We start from the raw sequence: 22,819 nt of genomic DNA, 5'->3' as shown, positions 1-22,819 counted from the left end.
GTGTGAGCATTCTCTTACTGTGCTGAAGTAACATAATTAAGGCCTGGATCTTCAGGAGACAGAGTTCAAGAATGTAACAATGCTCGCTGTCAATGCTCTTACATTTTTTGATAATAGAAACTTATAAACCATTATTTCCTTGTCACTATGGACAAAATGAAGCCATCAGAAGTATCTCAGGAGAAATGGATCATGAGGAATTAACTTTTTCCTGCCATTTAATTGTAATATGTAACTTTTTTCATAGCATAGATTAAGATTTGGAGCCTACTTCCTCTGTTTAAGACTCTTCTTTCATAGATCAGCTAATATAATTGTCAACATTAACATTTCCTAATCATCTACGCCATTTTCAAAGCTATTCAGAGAAAAAGGAGGAAAGAGGGGGGGAGAAATTACTTCAACAACAGGTGTGAAACTTGAGTATGTGCCGCTTCAAAACTCTTAAGGCCTATCACCTTGCTTAACGTTCGCTGTGCTTTTACAAGAACGGCAGCTTGCAGCAGGAAACACAATGTTTACTCGCAACAGAAACAAAGAACTCCAGGTGGTCTGGGAACTCACATCTAAAAGGAGAGACAGTTAGGGGAGGAGAAGCAAAAAGAGAATAATGGAAGTAAACTTTCTGCCGGGAGCTGGAAGTCAGAACAAGCGGAGAACACGGATTACTCCCTCTAGTCTTACCAGCAGGAGCTTCCTGCCTTCAGTGGGGATTTCGGGGCGCTCCACTCGAAACGTGTTGCGCTACAGTCGGAAGCCAGCTACAGCCGAGCCCCGGAGAGGGACCCCCCGGCCCGGCCCGGCCCCAGAAGCCAAGCGGCCGTTAACTCAGGGCGGCGGCGGGCAGCTCCGGTCCGCTGTGGGGCAGGCAGGGCCGCCCCAGGGCAGCCGCTAACAGGCGGCCGGGTCGGGCGGCAGGACGGCGGAGCGGGGAAGCGGCGCGGCGGGCAGGGGGGAGGGTGTTTGCCCCTGCCCCCTCCCGAGCGGCCGCAAGTCGCCGGCCTGTGACCTACCGCCCCGCGCCGCCTTTTCCGCTGTGAAGGCGGACACTCCGACCGGCAGCCCCAGAGCGAACTGCGCCCGCCGCCCGGGAACCGCCGCGGGCTCACCGCGTTGAAGCCAACCCCTGGTGGAGGTGGAGAAGGAGGAGGCGGCAGCGGCGGCACCTCCCCGAGGAAGACGAAACCCTCACCGCCGCCCGGCCCGGCCCGGCCCGGCAGGTAGAGCTCCTACACGCCGGGGCGGAACAGGGCGAGGCTGGCCCTCCGCGCGCCCTCCCCCAGCGGGCAGCGGGGCGCGCGCGCGCCCGGTGGCGGTCCCGCGGGACAAGTGCCCCGGGGCGGCCCCGCGCGACTCGCGCTCGCTCCGCCCCCCGCGCGCGGCGGCGCGAGATGGGCGGGGGGTGTGAGTAGAGCTCCGCCCTTCCTGGCAAGGAGCGGAAGTGACGTACGCGGAAGGCGCGCGCAGGCCGGGCTTCCGCACTGGGGGCTGCTCGCCCCTCGGCGTTGGGAGTGCCCCTGAACGGCCGAGCGCGGCCGCCGCCGCTCCTGCGCCATGTTGCGCGGCCTGGGCAGCTGGCTGGGGCTGGAGCGGGCAGGCGAGGAGAAGCTGCTGTCGGCCGAGGAGAGGAGCAGCTCCGCGGAGGAGGAGGCGGTAGCTGCGGACGTAGATCCGGCCGTGCGGAGCTCGGAGCAGGCGGACTCGGAGGCGCTGCTCAGCCAGGCCAAGGGACTCGGCAGTGAGTGTCCCGCCCTCGCACGCCGGTGCTGCTGGGGGAGCGCGGCGGAGGCGGCCCGGCGCTGCCAGCCCCGGGGCACACCCGCACCCCACCAGGAAGCACCCCACAGTGCTGTCCCCGCGGCCGAAGTGTTGCCGCTCCGCTCCCCCGCGGTGCCCTGGGCCTTAGCGGAGAGGTGTGGGGCTCCTCCCCCTCTCACAGGCATCGCGGCTGAGGGCCTTCATGCCCGGAAAAGGCTTGAGTAAAAGAATAGTTTCAGTTGTTGAAGAGACGTGTCGTGCCCAGGCATCTTCACGCGGGGAGTGCTGCTATGGGTCTGTTAAAAAAGAGAAAATGTAGTCTTAGCAGCAAAGCTCCCTTAGTGTGGTGAGGTAGCACAGGGTAGCAACTGGAGGAGGGCAAGTAGACCAGATTAATGAATGTTTAGAGGCTAGAGGAGGAGTTACTAGCGCTTATCGGTGGCACTTAAACCAAAGCTTTAGTTGAGCTAAACAATTACAGATAAGTTTTAAGATGAGTTAAGCATGTTTATTCTCAGGTCAACAAATGTTAAAGAAAAATCGCTTTTCATCTAGATAGCAATAGCTCCAACGCAGCTTGCACAGTAACTGGGGAAATTGGGGAACACAAGTCTATGAGATGACCTGAAGACTTTAGAAAAAGAAAAAACCCCTGAAGCCTCTCTCTTCATATGTAGTTGGTAATTTAGGTTAGATTAGGTAGTACGGAAAAGTTTGAAAAGTCATTGTTTTCTACACTTCTCTACCTTGTGTTTTCATATATCTTTGTTTTGCATCTCTTGTAAACCATGCCTCTTAACTGTAGTCTGTGGCATGCGTCATGTGTTTCACAGGATGGAGTTTTTAATACAGCTTGTCCAGTCTCTTCCACCGTTCTGAAACATTCGTATGCAGTTGATAAAGCCGGAAGTTTAGAAGTCACCTAATTCTCTAATTTCATCTTCGTCTTTCTGCATCTCAGAGATTCGTTTTAAATAGCAGTTACTGGCAATGAGAAATATTTGCTTGAGTTGCTAACAGTTTTGTGCACTGTTAAGGGATGTTGCCTCACTGGAAATCAAAAAGCATTTTTTAAAAAAAGTGGATGTTTAAAATATGAACCAAGTAAATGGTTGCAAATGTTTCTTTCAATTATCTTTTAAGAATTGTTACTAAAGGAACAGCATTTCTTTAAGTGTCTGTTCTGTTGTCACTGTGAGAGAAGTGATGTGTACATGTAGAATAATGTACTTCATATAGGTGTGGGGTTGCTGTGATTTTTCATAGTAAAGTAATGGGTTTGATGATTTTGTTGAACTCTTCTGTAATGACATAAGGCTGTAAGTTGCTAGAGGTAAGAATTCTGCTTTACGATAGTAGATTCTTAGATAAAATTAATCCAAAGTACAGTTCCATACTCGTTGCTAAAGTGGTTTTTTTTACTGGTGCTCTGAAATGCTGGATGAATATCATCTGAAAGGTTAGTCTGAGATGGCTCTTACCGTGCTTTGCCTTGGGCTATCAGCTGCAGTTTATCTGTGTATTTTGGTCAAATACTTGTCTGGTTGTTGTAAATAGATCTCGTAGTCACTCTGTTCAGGAAGGAAGAAAAGACTGAATTTCAGGGGGAGAATAAGTATTGACTGTTACAGATTTAAAGGTCCATCCTATAATTTGCTCTGGAAGTGAGAATTTGGTTTAGTGATCTGTGGATTCCTTGTCTGTGACACTAGAGAAGATTGTGGTGGAAAGGCTTTGGGTTTGCATTATTCTCATGAGGATTTGGACATCACTGTTTTAACACATGGTAACTCTAGAAACATCTGCACGACTAATAACCAGGATAGCTATGTGGAAACACTCCCCTATCACAAAGAAGTTTACTGGTAAACCTGAAGCCTTGCATACGTTATTTTTTGCTCATCATTACAAATGTTAGGAGAGTTTGTCAATCTGAACTACTAATAGAAATATTGCTAGGTACATAATACAGGCATAGAGGGAGGGATAGTTTCTTCATCGTTTGAATGCGGAAGCGTTATTTTCTACCACTACTTCTATTTTTCTAAGGCTGAGTACCACCTCTCATTGAGGTTTTGTAAGCACCTTAATTCCTGAATATTTGCTCTTAATGGAAATAAAATGCATTTTGCTCCTCAGCCTGGTTCTAGGACTGACCAACATTTTTCCCAACAATACCAAAACATTGCTGGACAGCAAATGTTTCCGCACCTTTTGCACCTAAAACAATTGCATCTGAGAAACTTTCCAGGGATACTTAACCAATAAAAGCTGGTACGGAGGAAACAATCCAGTAGGCTGCTGCTCCCTCTGCTTCATAAAGGGGATAGTCTATGTGTCTATATCTGTAAGCGTAAAAGATAGGTGTTTTTTATACAAGCATGTGATGGGTCGTAAAGCCTGGCAACAGATATGAAAGATGCTAGCAAGTACCTGAAGGAAGTTTGGTTGCCACCATCCTGTGGCTTATAAATGAAAGTTACGTATAAGAAACAGGCTTGCTTTAAGGGTTGGCTAGACCCCTGCGTATTTCAGTGTTGATTTAGTGATATCATAAAGAGAATATTTTATATGCCGGAAAGAACAGTCAGCTCTCCAAAAGGTGACATGAATGTAACTCATTCTACCACTGGCTAACAACCGTGTGTTAAAAGAACTCACAATTTTTTTGCATGGTAAGGTTATTTCTTACATTTCTAACTCATAAGGAAACTGGAATTTTTGTAAGGTCTTGAGAAGGAAGGTGATTTTTTGTTTGTTGGAAACAGAAGTGCTGGGGTTATTTTTGAAAGTCCTCTGTATAAAAGTCAAAGTTGATTTTTTGGAATAACTAAAATATTCTTACCATCCCACATGCTTTGCATTCTTACTAAGGCCTCAGATATACCTTTGATAGTTGCTATGCAGTTTAGATTCACCATTACTACTTCTAACCCTAGAATTAAAATAGAATGGACTATTTCAGTTGGAAGGGACCTACAATGATCATCTAGTCCAGCTGCCTGACCACTTTAGGGTTGACCAAAAATTAAAGCATGTTAAGGGCATTGTCCAAATGCCTCTTAAACTCTGACAGGCTTGGTGCATTGACTACCTCTCTAGGAAGCCTGTTCCAGGGTTTGACTACCCACTCGGTAAAGAAATGCTTCCTGATGTCTGGTCTAAACCTCCCCTGGTGCAGCTTTGAACCATTCCCATGCATCCTGTCACTGGATCCCAGCGAGAAGAGCTCAGCGCCTCACTTTCTGCTTCCTCTCCTCAGGAAGCTGTAGACAGCATGAGGTCACCCCTCAGCCTCCTTTTCTACAAACTAGACAAGCCCAAAGTCATCAGCCACACCTCACAGGACATTCACCAGCTTTGTTGTCCTCCTCTAGACACATTCAAGGACCTTTACATCCTTCTTAAGTTGTGGTGCCCAGAACTGCACAGAACTCAAGGTGAGGCTGCACTAATGCTGAATACAGCGAGACAGTCACCTCTTTTCTCTGGCTGGTTATGCCAGAGAATACGTTTGATGCATCCCAGGGTGTAGTTTGCCCTTCTGGCTGCCAGGGCACACCGCTGGCTCATGTTGAGCTTGCTGGTGCCCAGAACCCCCGGATCCCTTTCTGCAGGGCTGCTCTCCAGCTGCTCCTCTCCTTGTTTATACTCGTGCCTTGTGTTACTCTGTCCCAGGTGCAGAATCCAGCATTTATTCTTGTTAAATTACATGCCATTGATGATTGCCCAATGCTCCAATCTACCTAGATCCCTCTGCAATTATTACACTATGTTTGCTATGGCACTTACTGGCATTTTATCACTGTATATACTGTAACTGTGATACTACAGTCATAATACAACTGTTTGAATGTAATAAAGTGCTTGTGACATGTCATTATCTGAGAAATAAACAATACCAATGTTGTTTTAAGATCCTTTGTCAATAAACTGATATTTAATGTTTCTAAAGGTTTGTGATACACATCTTGCTACTTGCAGTTTGTTCTCCTCAATGAAAAACAAATACAAGGCAACTGCTTATGCTTCACAGTCCTTCCCCTGCCACCTTTCTTCACTTCAGCATTGCTAATATAAAAATGCTAGTTAGTCTTTGTAAATATTTGTTACTGTTCTGACACTAAACATACTCAGAAAAATAAGCAAACCAGGACCACAGTGCTTGTCATGGATCTAAAAAAGAGGAAGACAGTGCAAAATAGAAAAGGGCAAGCATCAAGAGCAAGCTTCTATCTTAAGACTTTTGAAGGAATTTCGGTTGTTCCTTGTCTGAAATTTTTCATGCATTTGTTGCTTTACTTCATAAGACTTTATTGTGCATGTTGATTTTCTTTAAAAAAATTAATTCTGTTTTAATACTGTTACTAAAGTTACTTTACTGCTTAATGTCTCCAGAATACTTAAATGAAATTAGGAAAGACACATTACTTCAGAAAACTCATTGGAAAGCAGTATTTCAAGGACCATTAGGAATGTTTGATTTAATAAACAAGGTTCATGTATAAAAGTTTGATTTACAGAAAGTTGTGATCAGACATACAATTTGATCCTCATCACTAAAGAATATGATCTAGAAAAGGATAAATAGGATTTTAGGAGTTCTTTGTAGGGCAGAAGTTAGTGTAAATGATTTTGAAAGAAGCTTTCAAGTAGGTATCCAAATGTCTAAAGAGAAAGAAAAATAAACCTAGTAGGAGAACTGGCTGTAAAAAGATCTTTTTTCAGGTCTTTCTCTTCTCGTCTGCAAAAGGTTACCTCTTCAATTTTGCCACCGCTGCTACAAAAAAGATATCTGAATCCGTTGCTGAAACAGCACAGACAATAAAGAAGTCCGTAGAAGAAGGAAAAATTGACAGTATCATTGATAAGGTATTTTATTTCTAGATACCTGAACTGAAAGGTCTGTTGTTGTAACATGGCAAATCTGGCATGTGATAACATTTCTTTAAAATGGCTTTAGCATTATGTGTTTCAGGAACAGATGTCTCCTGTCATGATAAATTATGGGACTGAAATGTTTATTCAAGGTAGACATGCCAAAAAAATGGTCACTGATTTACTCAGTACTGTACCTGTGTTCTGTTCCTTCAGGACGTAGATACACTAGAGAAAGACCAGAAGAAAATATTAAAAATGCTGATGGAGGAGGAAAGGCAGGAAGGATTATTAGGGACAGGCAGTTGAATGTCTGGGAGATGTGTGGGTTGGGTTTCTCCCCTCAGTGTAAGTGGAAAGAACAATGCTATAGCTTGCATCTTAAATGCATCTCTGAAGCAAGATTCAGAATTGGGTCAGCTTTGTGGATATTGTATACTAAGACCCTAGAGCTATACAGGTATGATTTCATAAGACCCAGTGAGTTAACAAAACAGCTTAGTATGTCCTGTTCTTTCTCCGACCCTGCCACTTCTCTCTTGCCCTCCCTGTTCCTGGCTGTCAGCTCAAGTTCTTTAATTTATGTCAGCAGGTGTTCTTCTAGTGCTTAAAAATCACAAAAAACGCAGCAGTAAGTGCCATGTAGTGTTCTGTGTTTGTTAGGAAGGGGAAGGGCAAGGGAACTGGCCAAAACCAACCCAGCTGTAGTGGGACTGTGCATCCAAGAGTGTCAGACACAGGATACGCAGCCAGACCCCTCTGCTTTGGTCTCTCAGACACTCCTTCAGTGGAACTGAAGTGTTGCCTTTTTTTAAAAAAAAAAAAAAATACAATGAAATTCAATTTCTTGTTATAATTAGTGTTCATTTTGTCTTTGAAAATAATCATCAAATGACACTTCTGAATTTGATATTATCAAATTTTGTCTCCAGATTTTGTTGACCTTCTTGTGACAACTGTATAGTGGTATACAGTATAGCAGTTATATTTCCCACAATGTATTAGTCTAATGTAATTTTGATTCACATCAAAACAGAAAAATCAAATAAGCTTATTTGGTAATTTAATACACAAATAATAGTGCTCATAAGAAACTGTAGCAAAGTACCTACAGCCCGTTTTATATCTAAAATACCATTTTCTTTTTTACATGGATGCCTTAGAGTAAAATGAATTCCCTGTTTTGACTAATTAGCTTACATATGGGAGAAACAGGATTATACTTGTATCATCATAAATCTTTTTATTATACCATACAAATTATTTTATTCCATAAATACCAAAAATACATACAACTTAAAAACAGGAGGAACCACAATGATCTATTTATATAACAGGCCCTACAGTAGTTCTCTCACTGATCGTTAACCTTAAACTGAAATGCTGGGTTGTTGAAGGGAAAAAAATGTATAGGAATTTATCAGGATTTAGCTTGAAGACTTGCATGCTTTTTGGTAACTTGCTAAACCAGAGATCTCACTACATGAAATTCGTATTTTGGTAATGGTGTAAGTATTCATTTCTAGCTTAATGGTTTTTTGCCTCTGCTTTCAACTACAGAACAACATTTGCATTGTTACTTCTAGATTATGGCATGCTGACTTCTGAGACCATTCTCCATGTTTTAATTATAAATTCAATATAGGATATTTCTGAACATAATTTTTTGATGCAAATTTGTCAACAACATAAATGAAGAAATTTTATTTCAGCTAAGCAGGCATTCTGGAAATGATACTTACTAATTTTATAAGTCAAATTTATTGCAGTGGATATATTTCTTAGGCAACTCTTGAAACTTATTGTAAGGCCAAGGGTATCTTTAAGTGTTTAGTGCTTTAAAACCTGTTTAAATAAGTCTAAACAGTCTATGTTGTCTGTATTTGTTATGGTAAGGTGGTAAGTGTATATGCATAGTATGCTGATGTTCAAATTATCAGCTAGGATTTTTTTTTTTTTTTGAAAGTGTACTCAATAGTTTACATTTTTAAAGGGAAAAACCTAATGTCTTGATAAAGAGGAATATATGTTTTACGTGAAACACCTTTAACTTACAAAAAGGGCCACCAGGGATATAAGAATATGATACTATAGTGTATTTGAAAGCACTTTCTGAGTTAATATGAAAAAAGAGTGAATTTTTTTTTTTAATTGGTTCCCTAATTTTTACTTTAGACCATTATTGGAGATTTTCAGAAGGAACAGAAAAAATTTGTCCAAGAGCAGCAAACAAAGAAATCAGGTAATGTATGCTTTTTTTGATAATGCATGACATTGCATAAGCTAAAACTTGCTGGAAGTGGGATAGTTGAGCTATATCTAAACCTAATCTATCAAAACTCCATTTAATGAACCACATTATGGCAGAATTTTACATACTGTGGAATAGGAAGATGACTAACTCAAGTTAGTGTTACACTATCTAGTTGGTTTGGATTTTCTTTTTTTAACCAAATTCAGCTGTATGAAATCAACTCAGAGATCGCTGTGCTGGCAAAGCTGTTCTCTTATTGTTGTTTGGAATCTTAAGCCTTTATTTATTTAAATGTTTATTGAAAAAATCAGCATGACAATTACTTTTCTTTTGAGCTTTAGCAATTGTCACGTTTTCATAGTGAAATGAAAAATACGGTTTAGAGTTTGCACTAGAGTATTTAATTAGTTTTGCTGTAGGAGTTGCTCTGCTTACATTAAAGATATAATTGCCCTTTTGCTTTCCCATAAATCATTTGCTTTATAATTATCTGTGATCAAAATCCTTTGAGTTATTCACCCATGTACCATTGACATCAGTAGATCTATTTGAGACTTTAAAATAAGCACAATTTTTTTTGTGTGGCGTTTCATCATAGGCTTTTATCTCTTTTAACGTGTTACCTAAATGTGGTAATTTCTGACAGTTTGAATAATTAGTGGCTCTATTGTTAATCTTGAAAATGAGCTGGTTTTAAATGGATTGTGATAAAATTTTTTGTACTGTCTGTAGTTAGTATGTCAGGTTTCTTATTTTAAGACTGCTTATGTAATCACGTTCTCTGTATTTCTGTTGTTCTGTCTTTGTTAGTAAACTTTGGCATTTGCTAATATATTTCTAAAAGTTTCATGAAAATAGGTAGCTAGATTGGTGAAAGAAGGTGTAACAGATGGCCTAACTGAAAGAAGCATTAACATCAGATGTGAATCCATGTGGGTGAAAGATCATGCTGATGTGAGGTCCATAACAAATAAGTGTTGTTAGTTTAAGCGCACAAGAATTATTTGTTAACTGTTATAGATGCATCATCATGTCCCTGTAGGCTGAATTTGCATTGAGAGGAAAGAGATTAATAGGTTTCCATACCCCTACAGTAGTTTATTTTCCTCTATGTACAGCCTGCAGAACTGATTTGGAAGCATCTGTGTAAATACAGAAATCAACTGAACTTGAGTATGCTTATTCAGCGTATAACATGTAATTTATAACTTATTTTTCTCCATAGTTAAAGAATTGGTGTCTTCTGGGTGTTAGAAAATTAATACAATAGTAAATTATTTTGAAAACTTAATTTAGACAAAGTTCATAGGTTTAAAGTAAATCTAGAAATTTCTATTTGCAGGCAGCTTAACCAGTTACACAGCACTACTTCACTAAGAGACAACAAGTTCCGACTGCAAAGAAATCCCCACAGTTCTAGTTTTACAGTAACTGAACTGAAAAAAGTCAGCAACTTTTTTTTTTTTTTTTTTTTTTTTTTACCTCTGATAAGCAAAGGTGCATTCCTCGAGTTTCTCTTTTACACCATGAGCTTAGTTTAGGAAAAAGGAACAATGAATTGGCTTGCTGATGTCAGTCTGCTCACTTTTGTGACATTTTGTGTTATTTTATGTAAGGTGGTTTGGTTTTGTTTGTTTTGGGTTTTTTTTTTAAGTAATACACATTCCATTATTTTCCTTCTTTCAATATCAGAAGCAGCAGTACCTCCCTGGGTAGACAGCAATGAAGAAGATACAATTCAACAACAAATACTGGCCTTGTCAGCAGTAAGTATTTTGTTTCTTGTAAGATTTTAAATTTTTCTGTTGGAGAGCTTAAAACATCTTTTTTTTTTTAAGTAAGTTTGGCATTATTAAATTATGTATTTTCAATATACTTCTTTTAATGTGTCTGTCACTGCACTGATCATGTGCAAGAGTAAATAGTTCTTTCAGTATCAACATGAGGCAAAGTAGATCCCCAATATAATTTTTTGGTTTTATAAATGCTTTACAGCTTTGTTGTATGATAGAATTATGTGGGGGTGGGATTGCTTTGCTGGTCTTGTGTGTGAAATATGATAACCTTTTCTAATATCAGTTAATGACCATAAGTGTGTTCTTCGAAGGATAAACGAAATTTTCTGCGGGATCCTCCAGCAGGTGTGCAGTTTAATTTTGACTTTGATCAAATGTACCCTGTTGCAATGGTGATGTTACAAGAAGATGAACTTCTCAACAGGATGAGGTTTGATCTCGTTCCCAAACAGTAAGTAATTTCTACTGGTAACTATGTATTGTTGTACTTCTAATGTGTCTGTAAGTATTCATAAATTAATCCTTTTTCTTTTCACTTGAACTCTTTCTTTATGTACTTCCTCTATGTATTTTGTATCTGCTAATTTCAAATGCATGGAATATTGCATGTGCATTGCGGTTTAGCAGTTGGAGGAAAGAACTAGATTTGTTAGACGTTCAGAAGTAATAAGGACCTTGTGACTTAAGTCTGGGAAAGACCTTAAGTTTTTCCATGTCTGGTGTGCTGAATGAATTGAAAACAATTTTCCCAAACAAAGGTACATTCAGCAACAAAAATGTTCAAATCTGTTGGTGTAACTAACACACCAAAAAGGTTATCGGACAGTCAGAGGCCCCTTGGAGAGATGGTAAAAGAATGCATCACAAAACAGTAGCAATACAAGCAAGAAAAACTGGTTTTGAATAAGCAATGGGAAAAGCTGTGGCGCGACTGCCTTCCTTCTAGTGGACGTAACTAAAAGGCCCATAAGGTCTTTGTCCCAGCAGTTATGACCTGTTCTAGTATGGCTTCTTGATCCCATCTTTATTCCAGTGCTGTTCTCCTTCCTTATCCAGTTCCAGACTCTTCTCCTAAAGCTTGTTTCACAGGTCAACATTCTTGTTAAGTAGGAGTTCCCAACATTAGTCGTCTTGTCTAAGGATGGAAACAGGAAATAAAACATCTGTCTTTGTGAGCGTTTCTGTCTTAAATCTTTTATAAATCTTTCCAGCTCTTCACAATATCCACCCCCTTTCCTATTGTTTTTTTGCTGTTGTCAGCCCTAAAACTTTGCCCACATTCTAGATATTCATCAGATCTGTCTCTGGCACTCTGTATTCAGCCTCTGGTCATGCTATCCTTGCCTATTCTACCACATTGCTTAATAGGGTATTTTTTCCTGTTCTTAGTCTCAATAGTCACTCTTTGTCTGAATGGGCAGGAAAGTAACTTCACTCTCTTCTTTCTTTCTTGACCTACACGCCTTCCTCCGCACATGTCTTGCCATTTCTGCCTTCTGTTCCCTCTGGGTTAAAGTTGGGTCTTTTCTTGCTTGCTGGAGGATTATCAGAGGGAAATGTTACCTAAGAAATGGGATAGTCTCATACTTACCAGAACAGGTCATTTCCAAGATGGCAGCTTCTAATTACTGAAGGTCCTGCAGATATGCTGAAAGATGTGCAGATAGTGAAGTAGTTCTGTTGCAGTCTAGGAATGGCTTCTGCCTACAGATCAGAGATGTTCCAGTTCCACCCAAGGTCTAGGGAAGGCGTAGATGAATATAGTTTGACAATGATAGAATGTTGGTTTTAGAGAAGTAGTGAAGAGAGCAGGGTTATTTGGCTTGTTGTGTTTGTTTACATAATTTGGCAAGAGATGGAACAGCATGATATTTTTCCAAATTATGTATTGCTGATACTGTTAATCTTTTTATAAAGACATACCATTATTATTATGTGTTCAAATCCATTGTAACTATCTTTTGTAAGAGATCAAGAACTTCTACAATGACAGAGTTCTTAAAGTGTGTTAATACCACTAATTATTTTTCAAGTTTTTACTTAAATGGCAGCTATGTCTACTCCTTCCCTCTGCATATTTAATTTTATTTTATTGCTAGATGGTAACAGGAACCATATTTCCAAATGTGGTAATCGAAATCTGTTTGTTCTCTCTAGTGTAAAGGAAGAGGTGTTCTGGAGAAATTATTTCTACAGGGTATCCCTAATTAAACAGTCTGCACAACTCACTGCACTTGCAGCTCAACAGCAAGCAGTAGGAAAAGAAGAGAGCAAAGGCAGAGAAGAAGATAGTCAACTAAAAGGTACGGAAAGGATTTGTTTTAGTATAGCTCCCTAAGTTAGTGTCATGCATATTCACTGTATACATCGGGTGACATTGGATTTTTATCCTGGATTTCCTATTGAATCAGGGCTTCTCTCACCATAGTTGGTGTGTTTAACCAGATGGGGGAAGAGGAGGCTCCTACTGCTTTCAAACCATTTTCCTATTTCAGCCAAGTGGAAATATCAAGAGATGTAAATTTTGTACTTGGCTTATAACAGCTCAAGACCACTAGTGGTCTCTCGTGTGCTTTTTTGACTTGCCAGAAGTAGGAGGTTTCACCTGGTAAGACAACAGGTACTAGCCAATCCAGCCAGCTGGCATATGGTTTGCTCTTGGCCAAACAGAAGTTAGGGAGTGTTACCAGGATAGAATTACTGTGGTGGTGAAGACAGACACATGCAGGACATGGAAAAGCCCACAATATACTGTGGAAATCGAGAAAGATGGGGACCAAGAGACAACCTGGGATTCAATCTTGAGATGAAAAATCCACTTCAATTTAGGCATCTTCAGTTACATTGATCAGTTGATACAAATGATTCTTACTGACCCTCTTATGAATCACTGGGCATCTTTATCTGCATGCAAACAAATTCTGCAAGCAGGAATATATGCAGCTTAAAGAATATAAAGCAGTTAATGGCAAAGACACAAAAGAAAACTAGTAGCTCATTAAATCTTAGTTTAAGATAGGTACACTCACCACCCCTGGAAAGATACCTGAATAATCTCCGCAGGCTGGGTAGGCATTAGGCAGAAGGAGAAAGCCTTCACTGCACATAGGAACAGATTTTCATATCCCCAACATTAATAAATTGTCATAATCCATGAAATACATTAATGTTTATGTCCTGTTGACACCGCTGGCCCGACTGACGATCAACTGATCACTGCCAAGTTGACTTCTTCCCCCCCTTTCAAATATAGTATCTTTCCATATTGGTATTTTTCCTCTTGAGTTACTGCACTGCTAATGATCCCATCTTTCTAATCGTACCTCAGTTTCTAATTTCACCTTATCTTTTTACAGACTTTCTCACAGCTCTTTTGCACAACTTGGTAATTTTCAGCACAATCTGAGCTAAGGCTGCTCAGATGGGCCTTGGGTTCTTGGACACAGGCAGCTGAACCTTGTGGTGAAGGGGAGGTTACAAAGGGAATTACAGAGCCAGGCTTGTATGTTGCATAGAACATACCTTTTCAAAAAGGACTGTAGTAATTTCCTCAAGCTTTTTTTTGTGTGTATGTGTGTGTCTTTGCTGTCAGTTTGTCTTATGCTGTTTCTTATAGGTTCTGTTCAGAGTGTTGCGTGGTAGCATAGGCAAGGTCCACATCTAGAATGAACAAAACAGTTTTCTCTGAGTTAAAATCCAAGCAATGGTGACAGGACAGGTGACTCCAGAATCTACTGCAGACCAAGAGGCACCAATTCTGACTGACTTTATCCAGGACAGTTGTCTGCTGTCCCAGTGGGCTATATACAACTAAATCTTGGAGTATGTCCCCATGTTGAACAGCAATACTGTCAACCACAGAAAGACTACACATCCTATTTCAGGCTTTGAAAGCTTAAAAAAAATCATGGCCCCACTTGAGCATATTACATGGAGCACAGAGGAGATCTAGGCCAAACCTATGCAAAGCGACCACAGGCTGTGTGCACTCCAGAGGATGCTAACCTTTGATGAGAATAACTATTACCAGCACACACCAGTGGACCTCCCTGTAGGGAGCAAGGTTCCCTCCTTGCAAAGATTGAGAGACAGTATAGAAATAGGCCAAATTAATTTATATGTTTACTATAATGATGTAATTCTTTTGCTCAGTAGAGTTCAGAAGACTGTTTTAAGCAAAGGAGTACATAATTTGTGTTTGGTTTGGGTTCTTTTTCTGTACCTTTAATTTAAAAAACGTGCAGGTTAAAAAATGAAGTTGGGATTTACATGACTGAATCTTCTGCTGTTTTCATAGTTTTGTAGGTATGTTCTCTTGTAGAAACAGAAGAGCAATAGAGGAAATGTGATTATATGGAGAAACAACTGATGAGTTTTCTGGAAGCTGAAACTTAATTTTTTTTCTTGTGTAGGATATTTAAGAGTAGCTCTTCTACACTTAACTCTTTCATCATAACAGAAAGTCTTTACTTTTCAATGCAGACTGTATTTAGGCTCATCTCTTACCTGTTTGTGTCATGTCACTTCTACACTCCCACCAATTTTCTATGAGCAGGTTTGGTTTACTGTTATCCTGTGCAGGTGCCATCAACTCAGGAAATCACTGAGATTCTCATAATTTCATAAATTTCTGCACCTTACTGTCTTTTTCATTTATCTATCTGATTTTCTTTCTTTCTTGTATTTGTTTATTGTGACTTTTAATCCTTTTTTTGGATTTCTGTTCCTCTGGATTTTTTATTACACCAACTGATAGGATTATATTACAGACTGCTAAGAGTAGTGACTGTCTTCTCTGGTTTCTGTAGTGCCTCACAACAGATCTTTGCGTATTGGTCCTTTCATTTGCTACTGCATTTAATCCTTTGTATAGAGGAAGAGGTTGCATTTGGAAAGATTAGAAACACAAATTCTGCCAAAAGAGATTTTCTTCACTGTTGTTTATATGCATATTCTCTGTGAAGTTTGTCAGTATGATTCCCCTTTCCACTGATCTTTTTATCTGATTTCTGTTTCTGCATATCATTGCTTCAGTAAACCAATTCCAGAAGAAAAGAAAGCTGCTACTGTTGTGGCTGATGGACTAGTCAAATAGAAGTTACTCTATCATTAATTACAGTTCTGAAGGTTCCCTTTATGCAAGCTGAATATGTAGTTAAATGGGTAGTCTAACCCTGTAAGTTTCTAGGGCAGCATAACCTCCTTTTTTAACAGTACAATACTCACATTTGCCAAACTATGGCTGGTTTACTTGAAGTGTCTCAATTTTACAGGAGAGATGGCAACTGACCCTACTGAACAGCAAAACTATTGAGTCATCCAAACCCTTGGAAATTGCCAAAGAAAAATTGCTGGGTAATACCCAAAGAGTCATTCTAGTAAAATTACAATTGTGACTAAAACCAAAACATATCTTTTTTTTTTAATAAAAAAGGAAGAGGCAAAAAACCCCACTGTCTTCTGGCCTCTTGTGGATCTCATGGGATATGCAGATAGATTTACTGTCCTAATGACTGTATATTCTGTAATGGTAAAGATATACTTACCAGACTGTAGTAAACACATGTTTTGTTTGGTTCAGAAATTGCATAGATTTGGGAAGCTCTGAATCATCTGTGTTAATTTTTTATTAACCTTCTTGGAGTTTAGTTTCCCTCATTGGAGGCTAAAACTGGAAGTAATTGCCTGGTGGTAACACTTCATAACGTTCAGAGTTTTTTCATAAAGTTGAGTGATGTCTATAAAATAGAAATGTATTCCATTGTTATTTCTGTCTGTCTCCTCTTTACCTGCTGTTTTCACAAAGTTAAATTAATGTGGTTGATATGAAAGGAAAAAAGAAGGGAAAAATGGAAGGCATGCCATGTTCTAGTGTGGAGACTATGTAAGATCTGTAACAAAATGCCAAGGTCTAGTCTTTCTCCAGGTATTAGTAACTATTTACTTGGGAATGAAGTTACCTCAGGGGCAGAGAGAACATCAGCAGTGAAGGAGGTGATGCGAGGCCAGTAGATCCAGAACAGTGTTAATGGTATGTTAGTCACATCAGACCGGTGCAGGGCCCAGTGCAGAGCTGCTGTGCCGTTTCTGCATGAAAGCAGCAGATGGAGGGTGTGGCAGCTCTCCTGTGGTGCTTTGGGCATTCAGTGCTGAACAGCGAAGAGTTCGTGCCATGTTCTACAGCCTTCCTGATGAGGGAGTGCTGGAGCCTCTTTGGCTGTGGTGTTGGGTGCAGTAACAGATCCTCTGAAGACAGGGAAGGGGAAGGAAGGGAGAGGATGGGACAGAGCAGTGGGCATTGATTAGATGAGCTGTATAGACAGTGAGAACTACCAATTAGGGATTTATTTGAATTAGAACTGATCTTAATTTTAAAAATTAAGCCTGAAAAAATTCCCCCTTCAGAAATTGCTGAGTAAGCAGGAAAGGTCCACCTGGGCACACTGCAGTAAGCAGAGCCACAAGCTCAGAGCTGCAAGCTCAGAGCTGTTTTGCATGTTTAAACAAATAGAGCTGCTAAGCAAGCACTCAATCACTACCACAACGCTGTATGTTAATTGTTCTTGCAGCCACCTGGCTAGTTATTGTGACTTGTCTACCCTGCTAGTGTACAAAGAACAATGCTGAGGTGTTCCTCTATCTGCCCAGAAAAAGATCTGTCCTTGCTTATAAACAGTCATCTTCCTAGCACCATGCTACTCAATACAGAATGCACAGTGAGTTTTTCTAGGAAACTGGGAACAGCTTCTAGGGTTTATGTTTTTCAGTGACTTCCTTTGCCTGTGTGAAAGAGTGTAAGGCTGCAGAACACTTCTCATGTGCATTTAAGGGTGTGCGTACAGATGGAGTTTGGTATACCCGAGAGCTAACTAGTGCTCGTGTCAGTAGTAAGTACCCAACCAGGGAAGTTTGGGAAGTTCTGTGATAGGCAGTAACTGGATTTCAGGACCAAGTCTACACCTTTGTAACTTTAAAGATCTTGTGACGTGTTTTATAGAAGACATTCTTTTGGATTCCCAGCTGTTCCTATTTGTAGTTCTTTGGATCATTTTGAGGGGCAGAGGGGTTCCTGTGGTTTAACACTGGAGTAATAACGAGGAGGAAATGATTTGCTAAATTTGCCTTATGAATAGAAATTTGCTTCTCTTCCATTTTGTTGTTGCAAATGCTTCATCTATGACTGAATTCACCCTTTAACCAACAGGATTCCTTAAAACTTAAAAAACTTAAAATACAATATTTCCTTGTATATTTAATAGCTATGCAGATTAAATGAGATTTTTATATATTTAAATGTAATTTACCTTTTTTTTTCCCCCTCTCACTAGAAACAGTACGGCCAAAAACACCACCTGTTACAATAAAGCCTCCAATAAAATCTCAAGAGGTAAAAATCCTGTTATATTTTTTGGTATTTAGTATGTGAAATTGTTACTTAATAGGTAATTATGCATCCTTTTGAGTAAGTTGTGCTATGAACCATAATAATATAGTATCTGTTAGTCCTAACCTGCTGCTGTTCTAATGTGATACTAATTTTTAGTGCATACACTTTAAACTCATTTCAGTAGAAGAAACAGTAGTTTATCTGAAGAATACTTTCATTAGTATTCTGCACATTATAAAAGACCTGAATACTCTGGAGAGTGACATTTCCAAAATACTTGGAGCAGAATGTTTGCATTGTATTTAGACATGAGGAGTACTTTCATAAAAAAGTATTTGTGTGCCATGTTCTGTCCAACTCTTCAGCAGTTGTCAGACTTACATACAGGAAATATAAATGATGCATTGCATTGCAATAGAAAGGTTATTTTATTGAAACAGTAAGAAGAATTTTGCACGATACTGCAAAAACCTTTAACTTAGACACGTAATGACCCTTGTTCATTTCTGGATTGTAAAATCAGTGCCAGAGAACACTCTTGGCAGAAGCAGAGCTCTGCATTCACTTGCCAATAATATGCAGTGGACTAAATTAAGCTAGAAAGATTTCCAAAGAACAGTCCTCTCAATATTATTTGTGTATAGAAAACTGTTACTGAATTGTGGTCAAAATTTATTATTAGTCTTAGGTAGTGTTCTAAACTACTTATGAGTTTATTATTCTTTCTGAAGATTACAAAACCAGAATTGAAGTTGTTAAGAGAGCACAAAAAGGAGCCTAGGATGAAGAGCAGGTCATTTTCTGTCTAATGTTTTTGTCTGTACAGAAATATTCTTAAAGAAAAATAGTTGTCAGAGTAACACATTTGGTTTGGGTTTTTTGCTAACTGTTTAAAAGGCAGTCAGTCACATGAGTGGAAGTATGTATTGGTGATATTTTTTTCCCCTTTTTGGATAAGCTTATACAAGACTGTCTTACTGCAGGATGAGGAAGAGATTTCCACAAGTCCAGGTGTATCAGAATTTGTGAGTGATGCTTTTGATGCCTGTAATCTGAATCAGGAAGACCTAAGAAAAGAAATGGAACAACTGGTGCTAGACAAAAAGAAAGAAGAGACTTCAGCAGCAGAAGGTAAAGCTATTATTACCTTTTGGGTCTTAAATACAGCAATTCTAAGATAGGTTGATTTTTTTTTTTTTTTAAATTGTAATTCAATTTTGAAGAGCAGATTTGTGACCATTTTTCAAAATGTATGAAATGACCTGCAATGAAATATTGTAGAAATAATGGTAATTCTGACCACAGTCAAACCACATCTTATGTGGAATGTTGCCTGTGAGGATTTTAAATCCCAAGAACCTAGGTGGCTCTTTTATGAAAGTAACAGAGTATTTTTTTCTGTCTACCTCTTCCTTTCCCTGCTTTCTGTCTCCTTATGTGTATGGATTTTTCTTTCTTTAATTGACATCCTTGTATATAAAGTACAGTATTTGAAAGTCAGGGTATGTTTTCTTCTTGTGATGCCAGCTAAAAAGGCAGTATTTCTACCAGCTGTGAGCTTGCAGATGCCGCTGCTGTAAAAGGTTTACATGCATTTAGAACAGTTAAAATTTAACAAGTAGCTTTGAGAATGATGAGAAGAAATGAAGTGGGGCTTATATTTAAAAATCAGAAAAACTAGTATCAGTGTAAAAAGCATAAAAAGAATCTGTGATGATGTGACTGGCTAAGCACAATGAAAAACTTGCTATGAAGACACTTGCATATATAGATGCTTATCATAGTACAATTTTCAGAATTCATCTTACAATGTGTTTTGGATGTTGCTGAATCGTTGTGTTCTGAAATTGTTCTTTTTTCCAATACGTAGCCAAGCTTGAGGAGTTCTAATCAGTAGTATCAGTTCCTTGCATCTAACTTTGGAAGTGTTTCAATAAGTCATTAATGTGTAATTTGTTCAGAGAAATCTCAGCTGGCCTTAGTGACTTGGACTATGGAATTACGTACCTTCATATCTAGGCTGAAGTACTAACCAGCATGTAACACATGAGACACCCATCTCCTCCCCCGTACTCTTGCATATGATAGGTAGAACTAATTAAAACAGATTAACAACACAGAAATGCCTTCTGACTCACTCTTTGCCATGAAGTATGAAATAATGATTACCTCTAACCTTGATTAAATGAGCTTGCCTAGCTACAAGTGTCGGCATAATAACTGCTGCTTTTTTTAAAATTATCCACAGTATTTGATCTTACTTTTTTGTTTGGCTGACTTTTTTCATAACAGTATATCCAACAAACTTAGGAACTTCATTTTTTTTTCTGGAGATTTAAAAGTACAAAGGGAGATTCAGTTGGTAGTAGACTTTAAGACTGTAAGAAATTAACTTGCAAAGGGACACTTGCTACAAGTACTAAGCTGCATGTTTGCTTTTGATATCTTTTATTATAGTATGCACATAGGAATAGAGACTTGCATATTAATTCATTCCTATCTGTGGTCAATAAGATGATGAAATCTCTGATCTTGAAGTTTCTTGAAGTTTCTTTAGTTTCTAAGAACAGTCCATAAAGTTTAAGGGATATAAGAGAGATTCAATGTGAATTCATCTAGTTTTACTTAAACAAGCAACATTCTATATTATCAAGCTAATTCTTACACATAATTTATCTCTTGTAGAAGAAACTGCTGATTGGGAAAAGGAATTGCAACAAGAGCTTCAAGAGTATGAGGTGGTGACAGAATCCGAAAAGCGTGATGAAAACTGGGATAAAGAAATAGAAGAAATGTTGCAAGAAGAAAATTAAGCATTTTCACAAAATCACCATAACCCTAGGCTTTTTCTGACGACTGACATGGATTTCTGCTTTCATATTTTGCTTACAAAAGATCTTCAAAATACATAAAAGAATCTAAAATCCTTATAATTCCATATGGGGATGCAACCATTCTGTTCTTTATATGAGCAGTTTTTGAACTTCTACATTCTTCAAAAGAAAAACAGAGGAGACAGACACTGCAGGTTATATGTCATAATTAAAAGTGGTAACTATTACAAGAAGCAACAGTTTGAGGCATTTTTATGTTGTCAAGAAGCTCTGCAAAGAGATTTCTAAATCTAAGAATCCTGATTTTTTTTTTTTTTTTTGTCTACAGCCTTCTGTTTGGGATGTAAAATTGGATGTTGTAAGTAACTTAGTCCTTGAAAATAACTCTTTCATCACATTTGCACTCTGGTCCCTGTATAATCTGTAAATGTGTACTATTTTTAAGGTACTTGTAGCTAGTAGCTTTCATGAGTATTTAACTTCCTTAATGTATGTAGCCAAAGAATTTATAGAAAACACTATCAAAAAACTTCCGATAACTTGTTAAAAAAATACTAGTTCAGTCTCCAAAAAGAAGTACTGATTAATTATTGATCAGATATGATTAATTGGCACACATTTAAGCATTTAAATAAGAACAGATTTATTAACTGCTTGAATTAAACTGTTGTTTTAGTTAAATCATCATATTAAGATGCTGCCTTTCCCCACAGAAAGAAATAGTGTAATGCATTCTTTTTTCAGAAGACTGTTATATTTCCATTTAGTTTTGCTGTCTGAGTGAGAGCAAATTAAATGTTTCTCTTTAAGTGCTGAAACATGTAAAAACTTAGTTTGGACAGGACATCTTTATTAAATGCTGTAGATATGTATAAAATTGTCTCATTCGGAGGGAGGGCAGAATGAGAGGCAAACATACTTCAGACTTATATGGATTTCAAAAATATACTTTGTCACAGTGCTTAAGACATGGAATTTAAATAAAGAATAATTTTCTTTAAAAGATTTCTTGATTCTTCTTAGGCATCTGAATGTTTCCTGTTGTTTTACCATTAAGTCAGTATCTTTATGTATGTAAATGAAAATTTGATGTTCTATTTGTCATCTGTTTCATAAACTTCTGTGGCAAAACATTCAGGAAATTCCAAATATGAAGGAAAATGGGTAAAATGAAGTAGGAAGGAGCTATTAAGCACAATTGAATTATAGGCTTGTTACATACAGTGAGCTCTGTCTTAATGACATAATTCTGCAGAAAACCTTTGTAAAGAGATTGAAAAGATTAATGCTGTAATTATTCAGTCAATATTCATCCCATGAGAATTGAAAAAAACTAAGTAGTTTTAGCTGCTGTTACTGTAAGAAAGGACTATTTAAAATTGTCTTTAGTAGCAACTTGGACAGAAAGCCATGTACTTCTCATTATGGAAAATGAATGTCTTTTAACCTGCATACATTTGGCTTCTCAGTTTGGTTTCTTTATTACCATACATTTTGTCAACTACAAATCATCTTAAGCATGATTTGTATTTTTACAGTGTTTTTCACTTTTAGTTATCAGATGCAAGGTAAGTTGTGGTAAATAAGAAGTACTATAGAGACTTTTTATATCTGGGATTAATTAAAGGCCACAAATGTTAAATCTGTTACGCTCATAAAAATCAGACTATTCAAAGCCTAATGTTTACTCTTGACAAATACTCATAGATTTAAGCTGGAGACATTAGGATCTGTCTACTGTACAGTTTGACACAACACCTAAAAAGACAGGTAGTTCTATTCTGATAGTGGCAAATCTTCCCTGGATGACTAAAAGCTCAAAATCACAGCTCCAAATATCTGCTTTCTTGAAAACTGTCCTGATCTTTACTAGTGTTTCCAGATCTATGACTGGCTTATTCCATGGCATTTG

The 22,819-nt window shown here is 38.6% G+C and overlaps 2 protein-coding genes across 3 annotated transcripts in view; one reads left to right on the top strand and one right to left on the bottom strand.

Annotated features, from left to right (window-relative positions):
* Positions 1-1,380, bottom strand: part of CTPS2 (CTP synthase 2) — a 76,732-nt gene extending 75,352 nt beyond the window's left edge. Inside the window, exon 1 of one of the 2 annotated variants that reach the window (XM_074906741.1) lies at positions 685-1,380. The gene's annotated coding sequence lies outside the window, so the exon portion shown is untranslated. The remainder of the gene's footprint in view (positions 1-684) is intronic. The other variant, XM_074906750.1, reaches the window with a different exon arrangement.
* A 72-nt stretch (positions 1,381-1,452) lies between these two features.
* SYAP1 (synapse associated protein 1) lies at positions 1,453-22,447 on the top strand. The gene is made up of 9 exons (XM_074906726.1): positions 1,453-1,738; positions 6,512-6,630; positions 8,812-8,878; positions 10,583-10,656; positions 10,998-11,137; positions 12,844-12,989; positions 18,015-18,073; positions 19,057-19,204; positions 20,759-22,447. The coding sequence occupies exons 1-9, from the start codon at positions 1,555-1,557 to the stop codon at positions 20,884-20,886; spliced, it is 1,065 nt and encodes a 354-aa protein (XP_074762827.1). The 5' UTR covers positions 1,453-1,554; the 3' UTR covers positions 20,887-22,447.
* Positions 22,448-22,819: the final 372 nt, after the last annotated feature.

Source organism: Athene noctua, chromosome 1 (assembly GCF_965140245.1).
Source record: "Athene noctua chromosome 1, bAthNoc1.hap1.1, whole genome shotgun sequence".
Lineage (NCBI taxonomy): Eukaryota > Metazoa > Chordata > Aves > Strigiformes > Strigidae > Athene > Athene noctua.
The sequence above is the reverse complement of the archived record's forward strand: the minus strand, read 5'-3'. Positions and strand labels throughout refer to the sequence as shown.

Excerpts from the sequence above, each read along its gene's own strand:
- SYAP1 (XM_074906726.1), top strand. The coding sequence starts at position 1,555 with ATGTTGCGCGGCCTGGGCAGCTGGCTGGGGCTGGAGCGGGCAGGCGAG. Across the intron at positions 1,739-6,511 it reads CCAGGCCAAGGGACTCGGCA|GTTACCTCTTCAATTTTGCC; the intron begins GTGAGTGTCCCG and ends CGTCTGCAAAAG. Across the intron at positions 19,205-20,758 it reads AGAGACTTCAGCAGCAGAAG|AAGAAACTGCTGATTGGGAA; the intron begins GTAAAGCTATTA and ends TATCTCTTGTAG.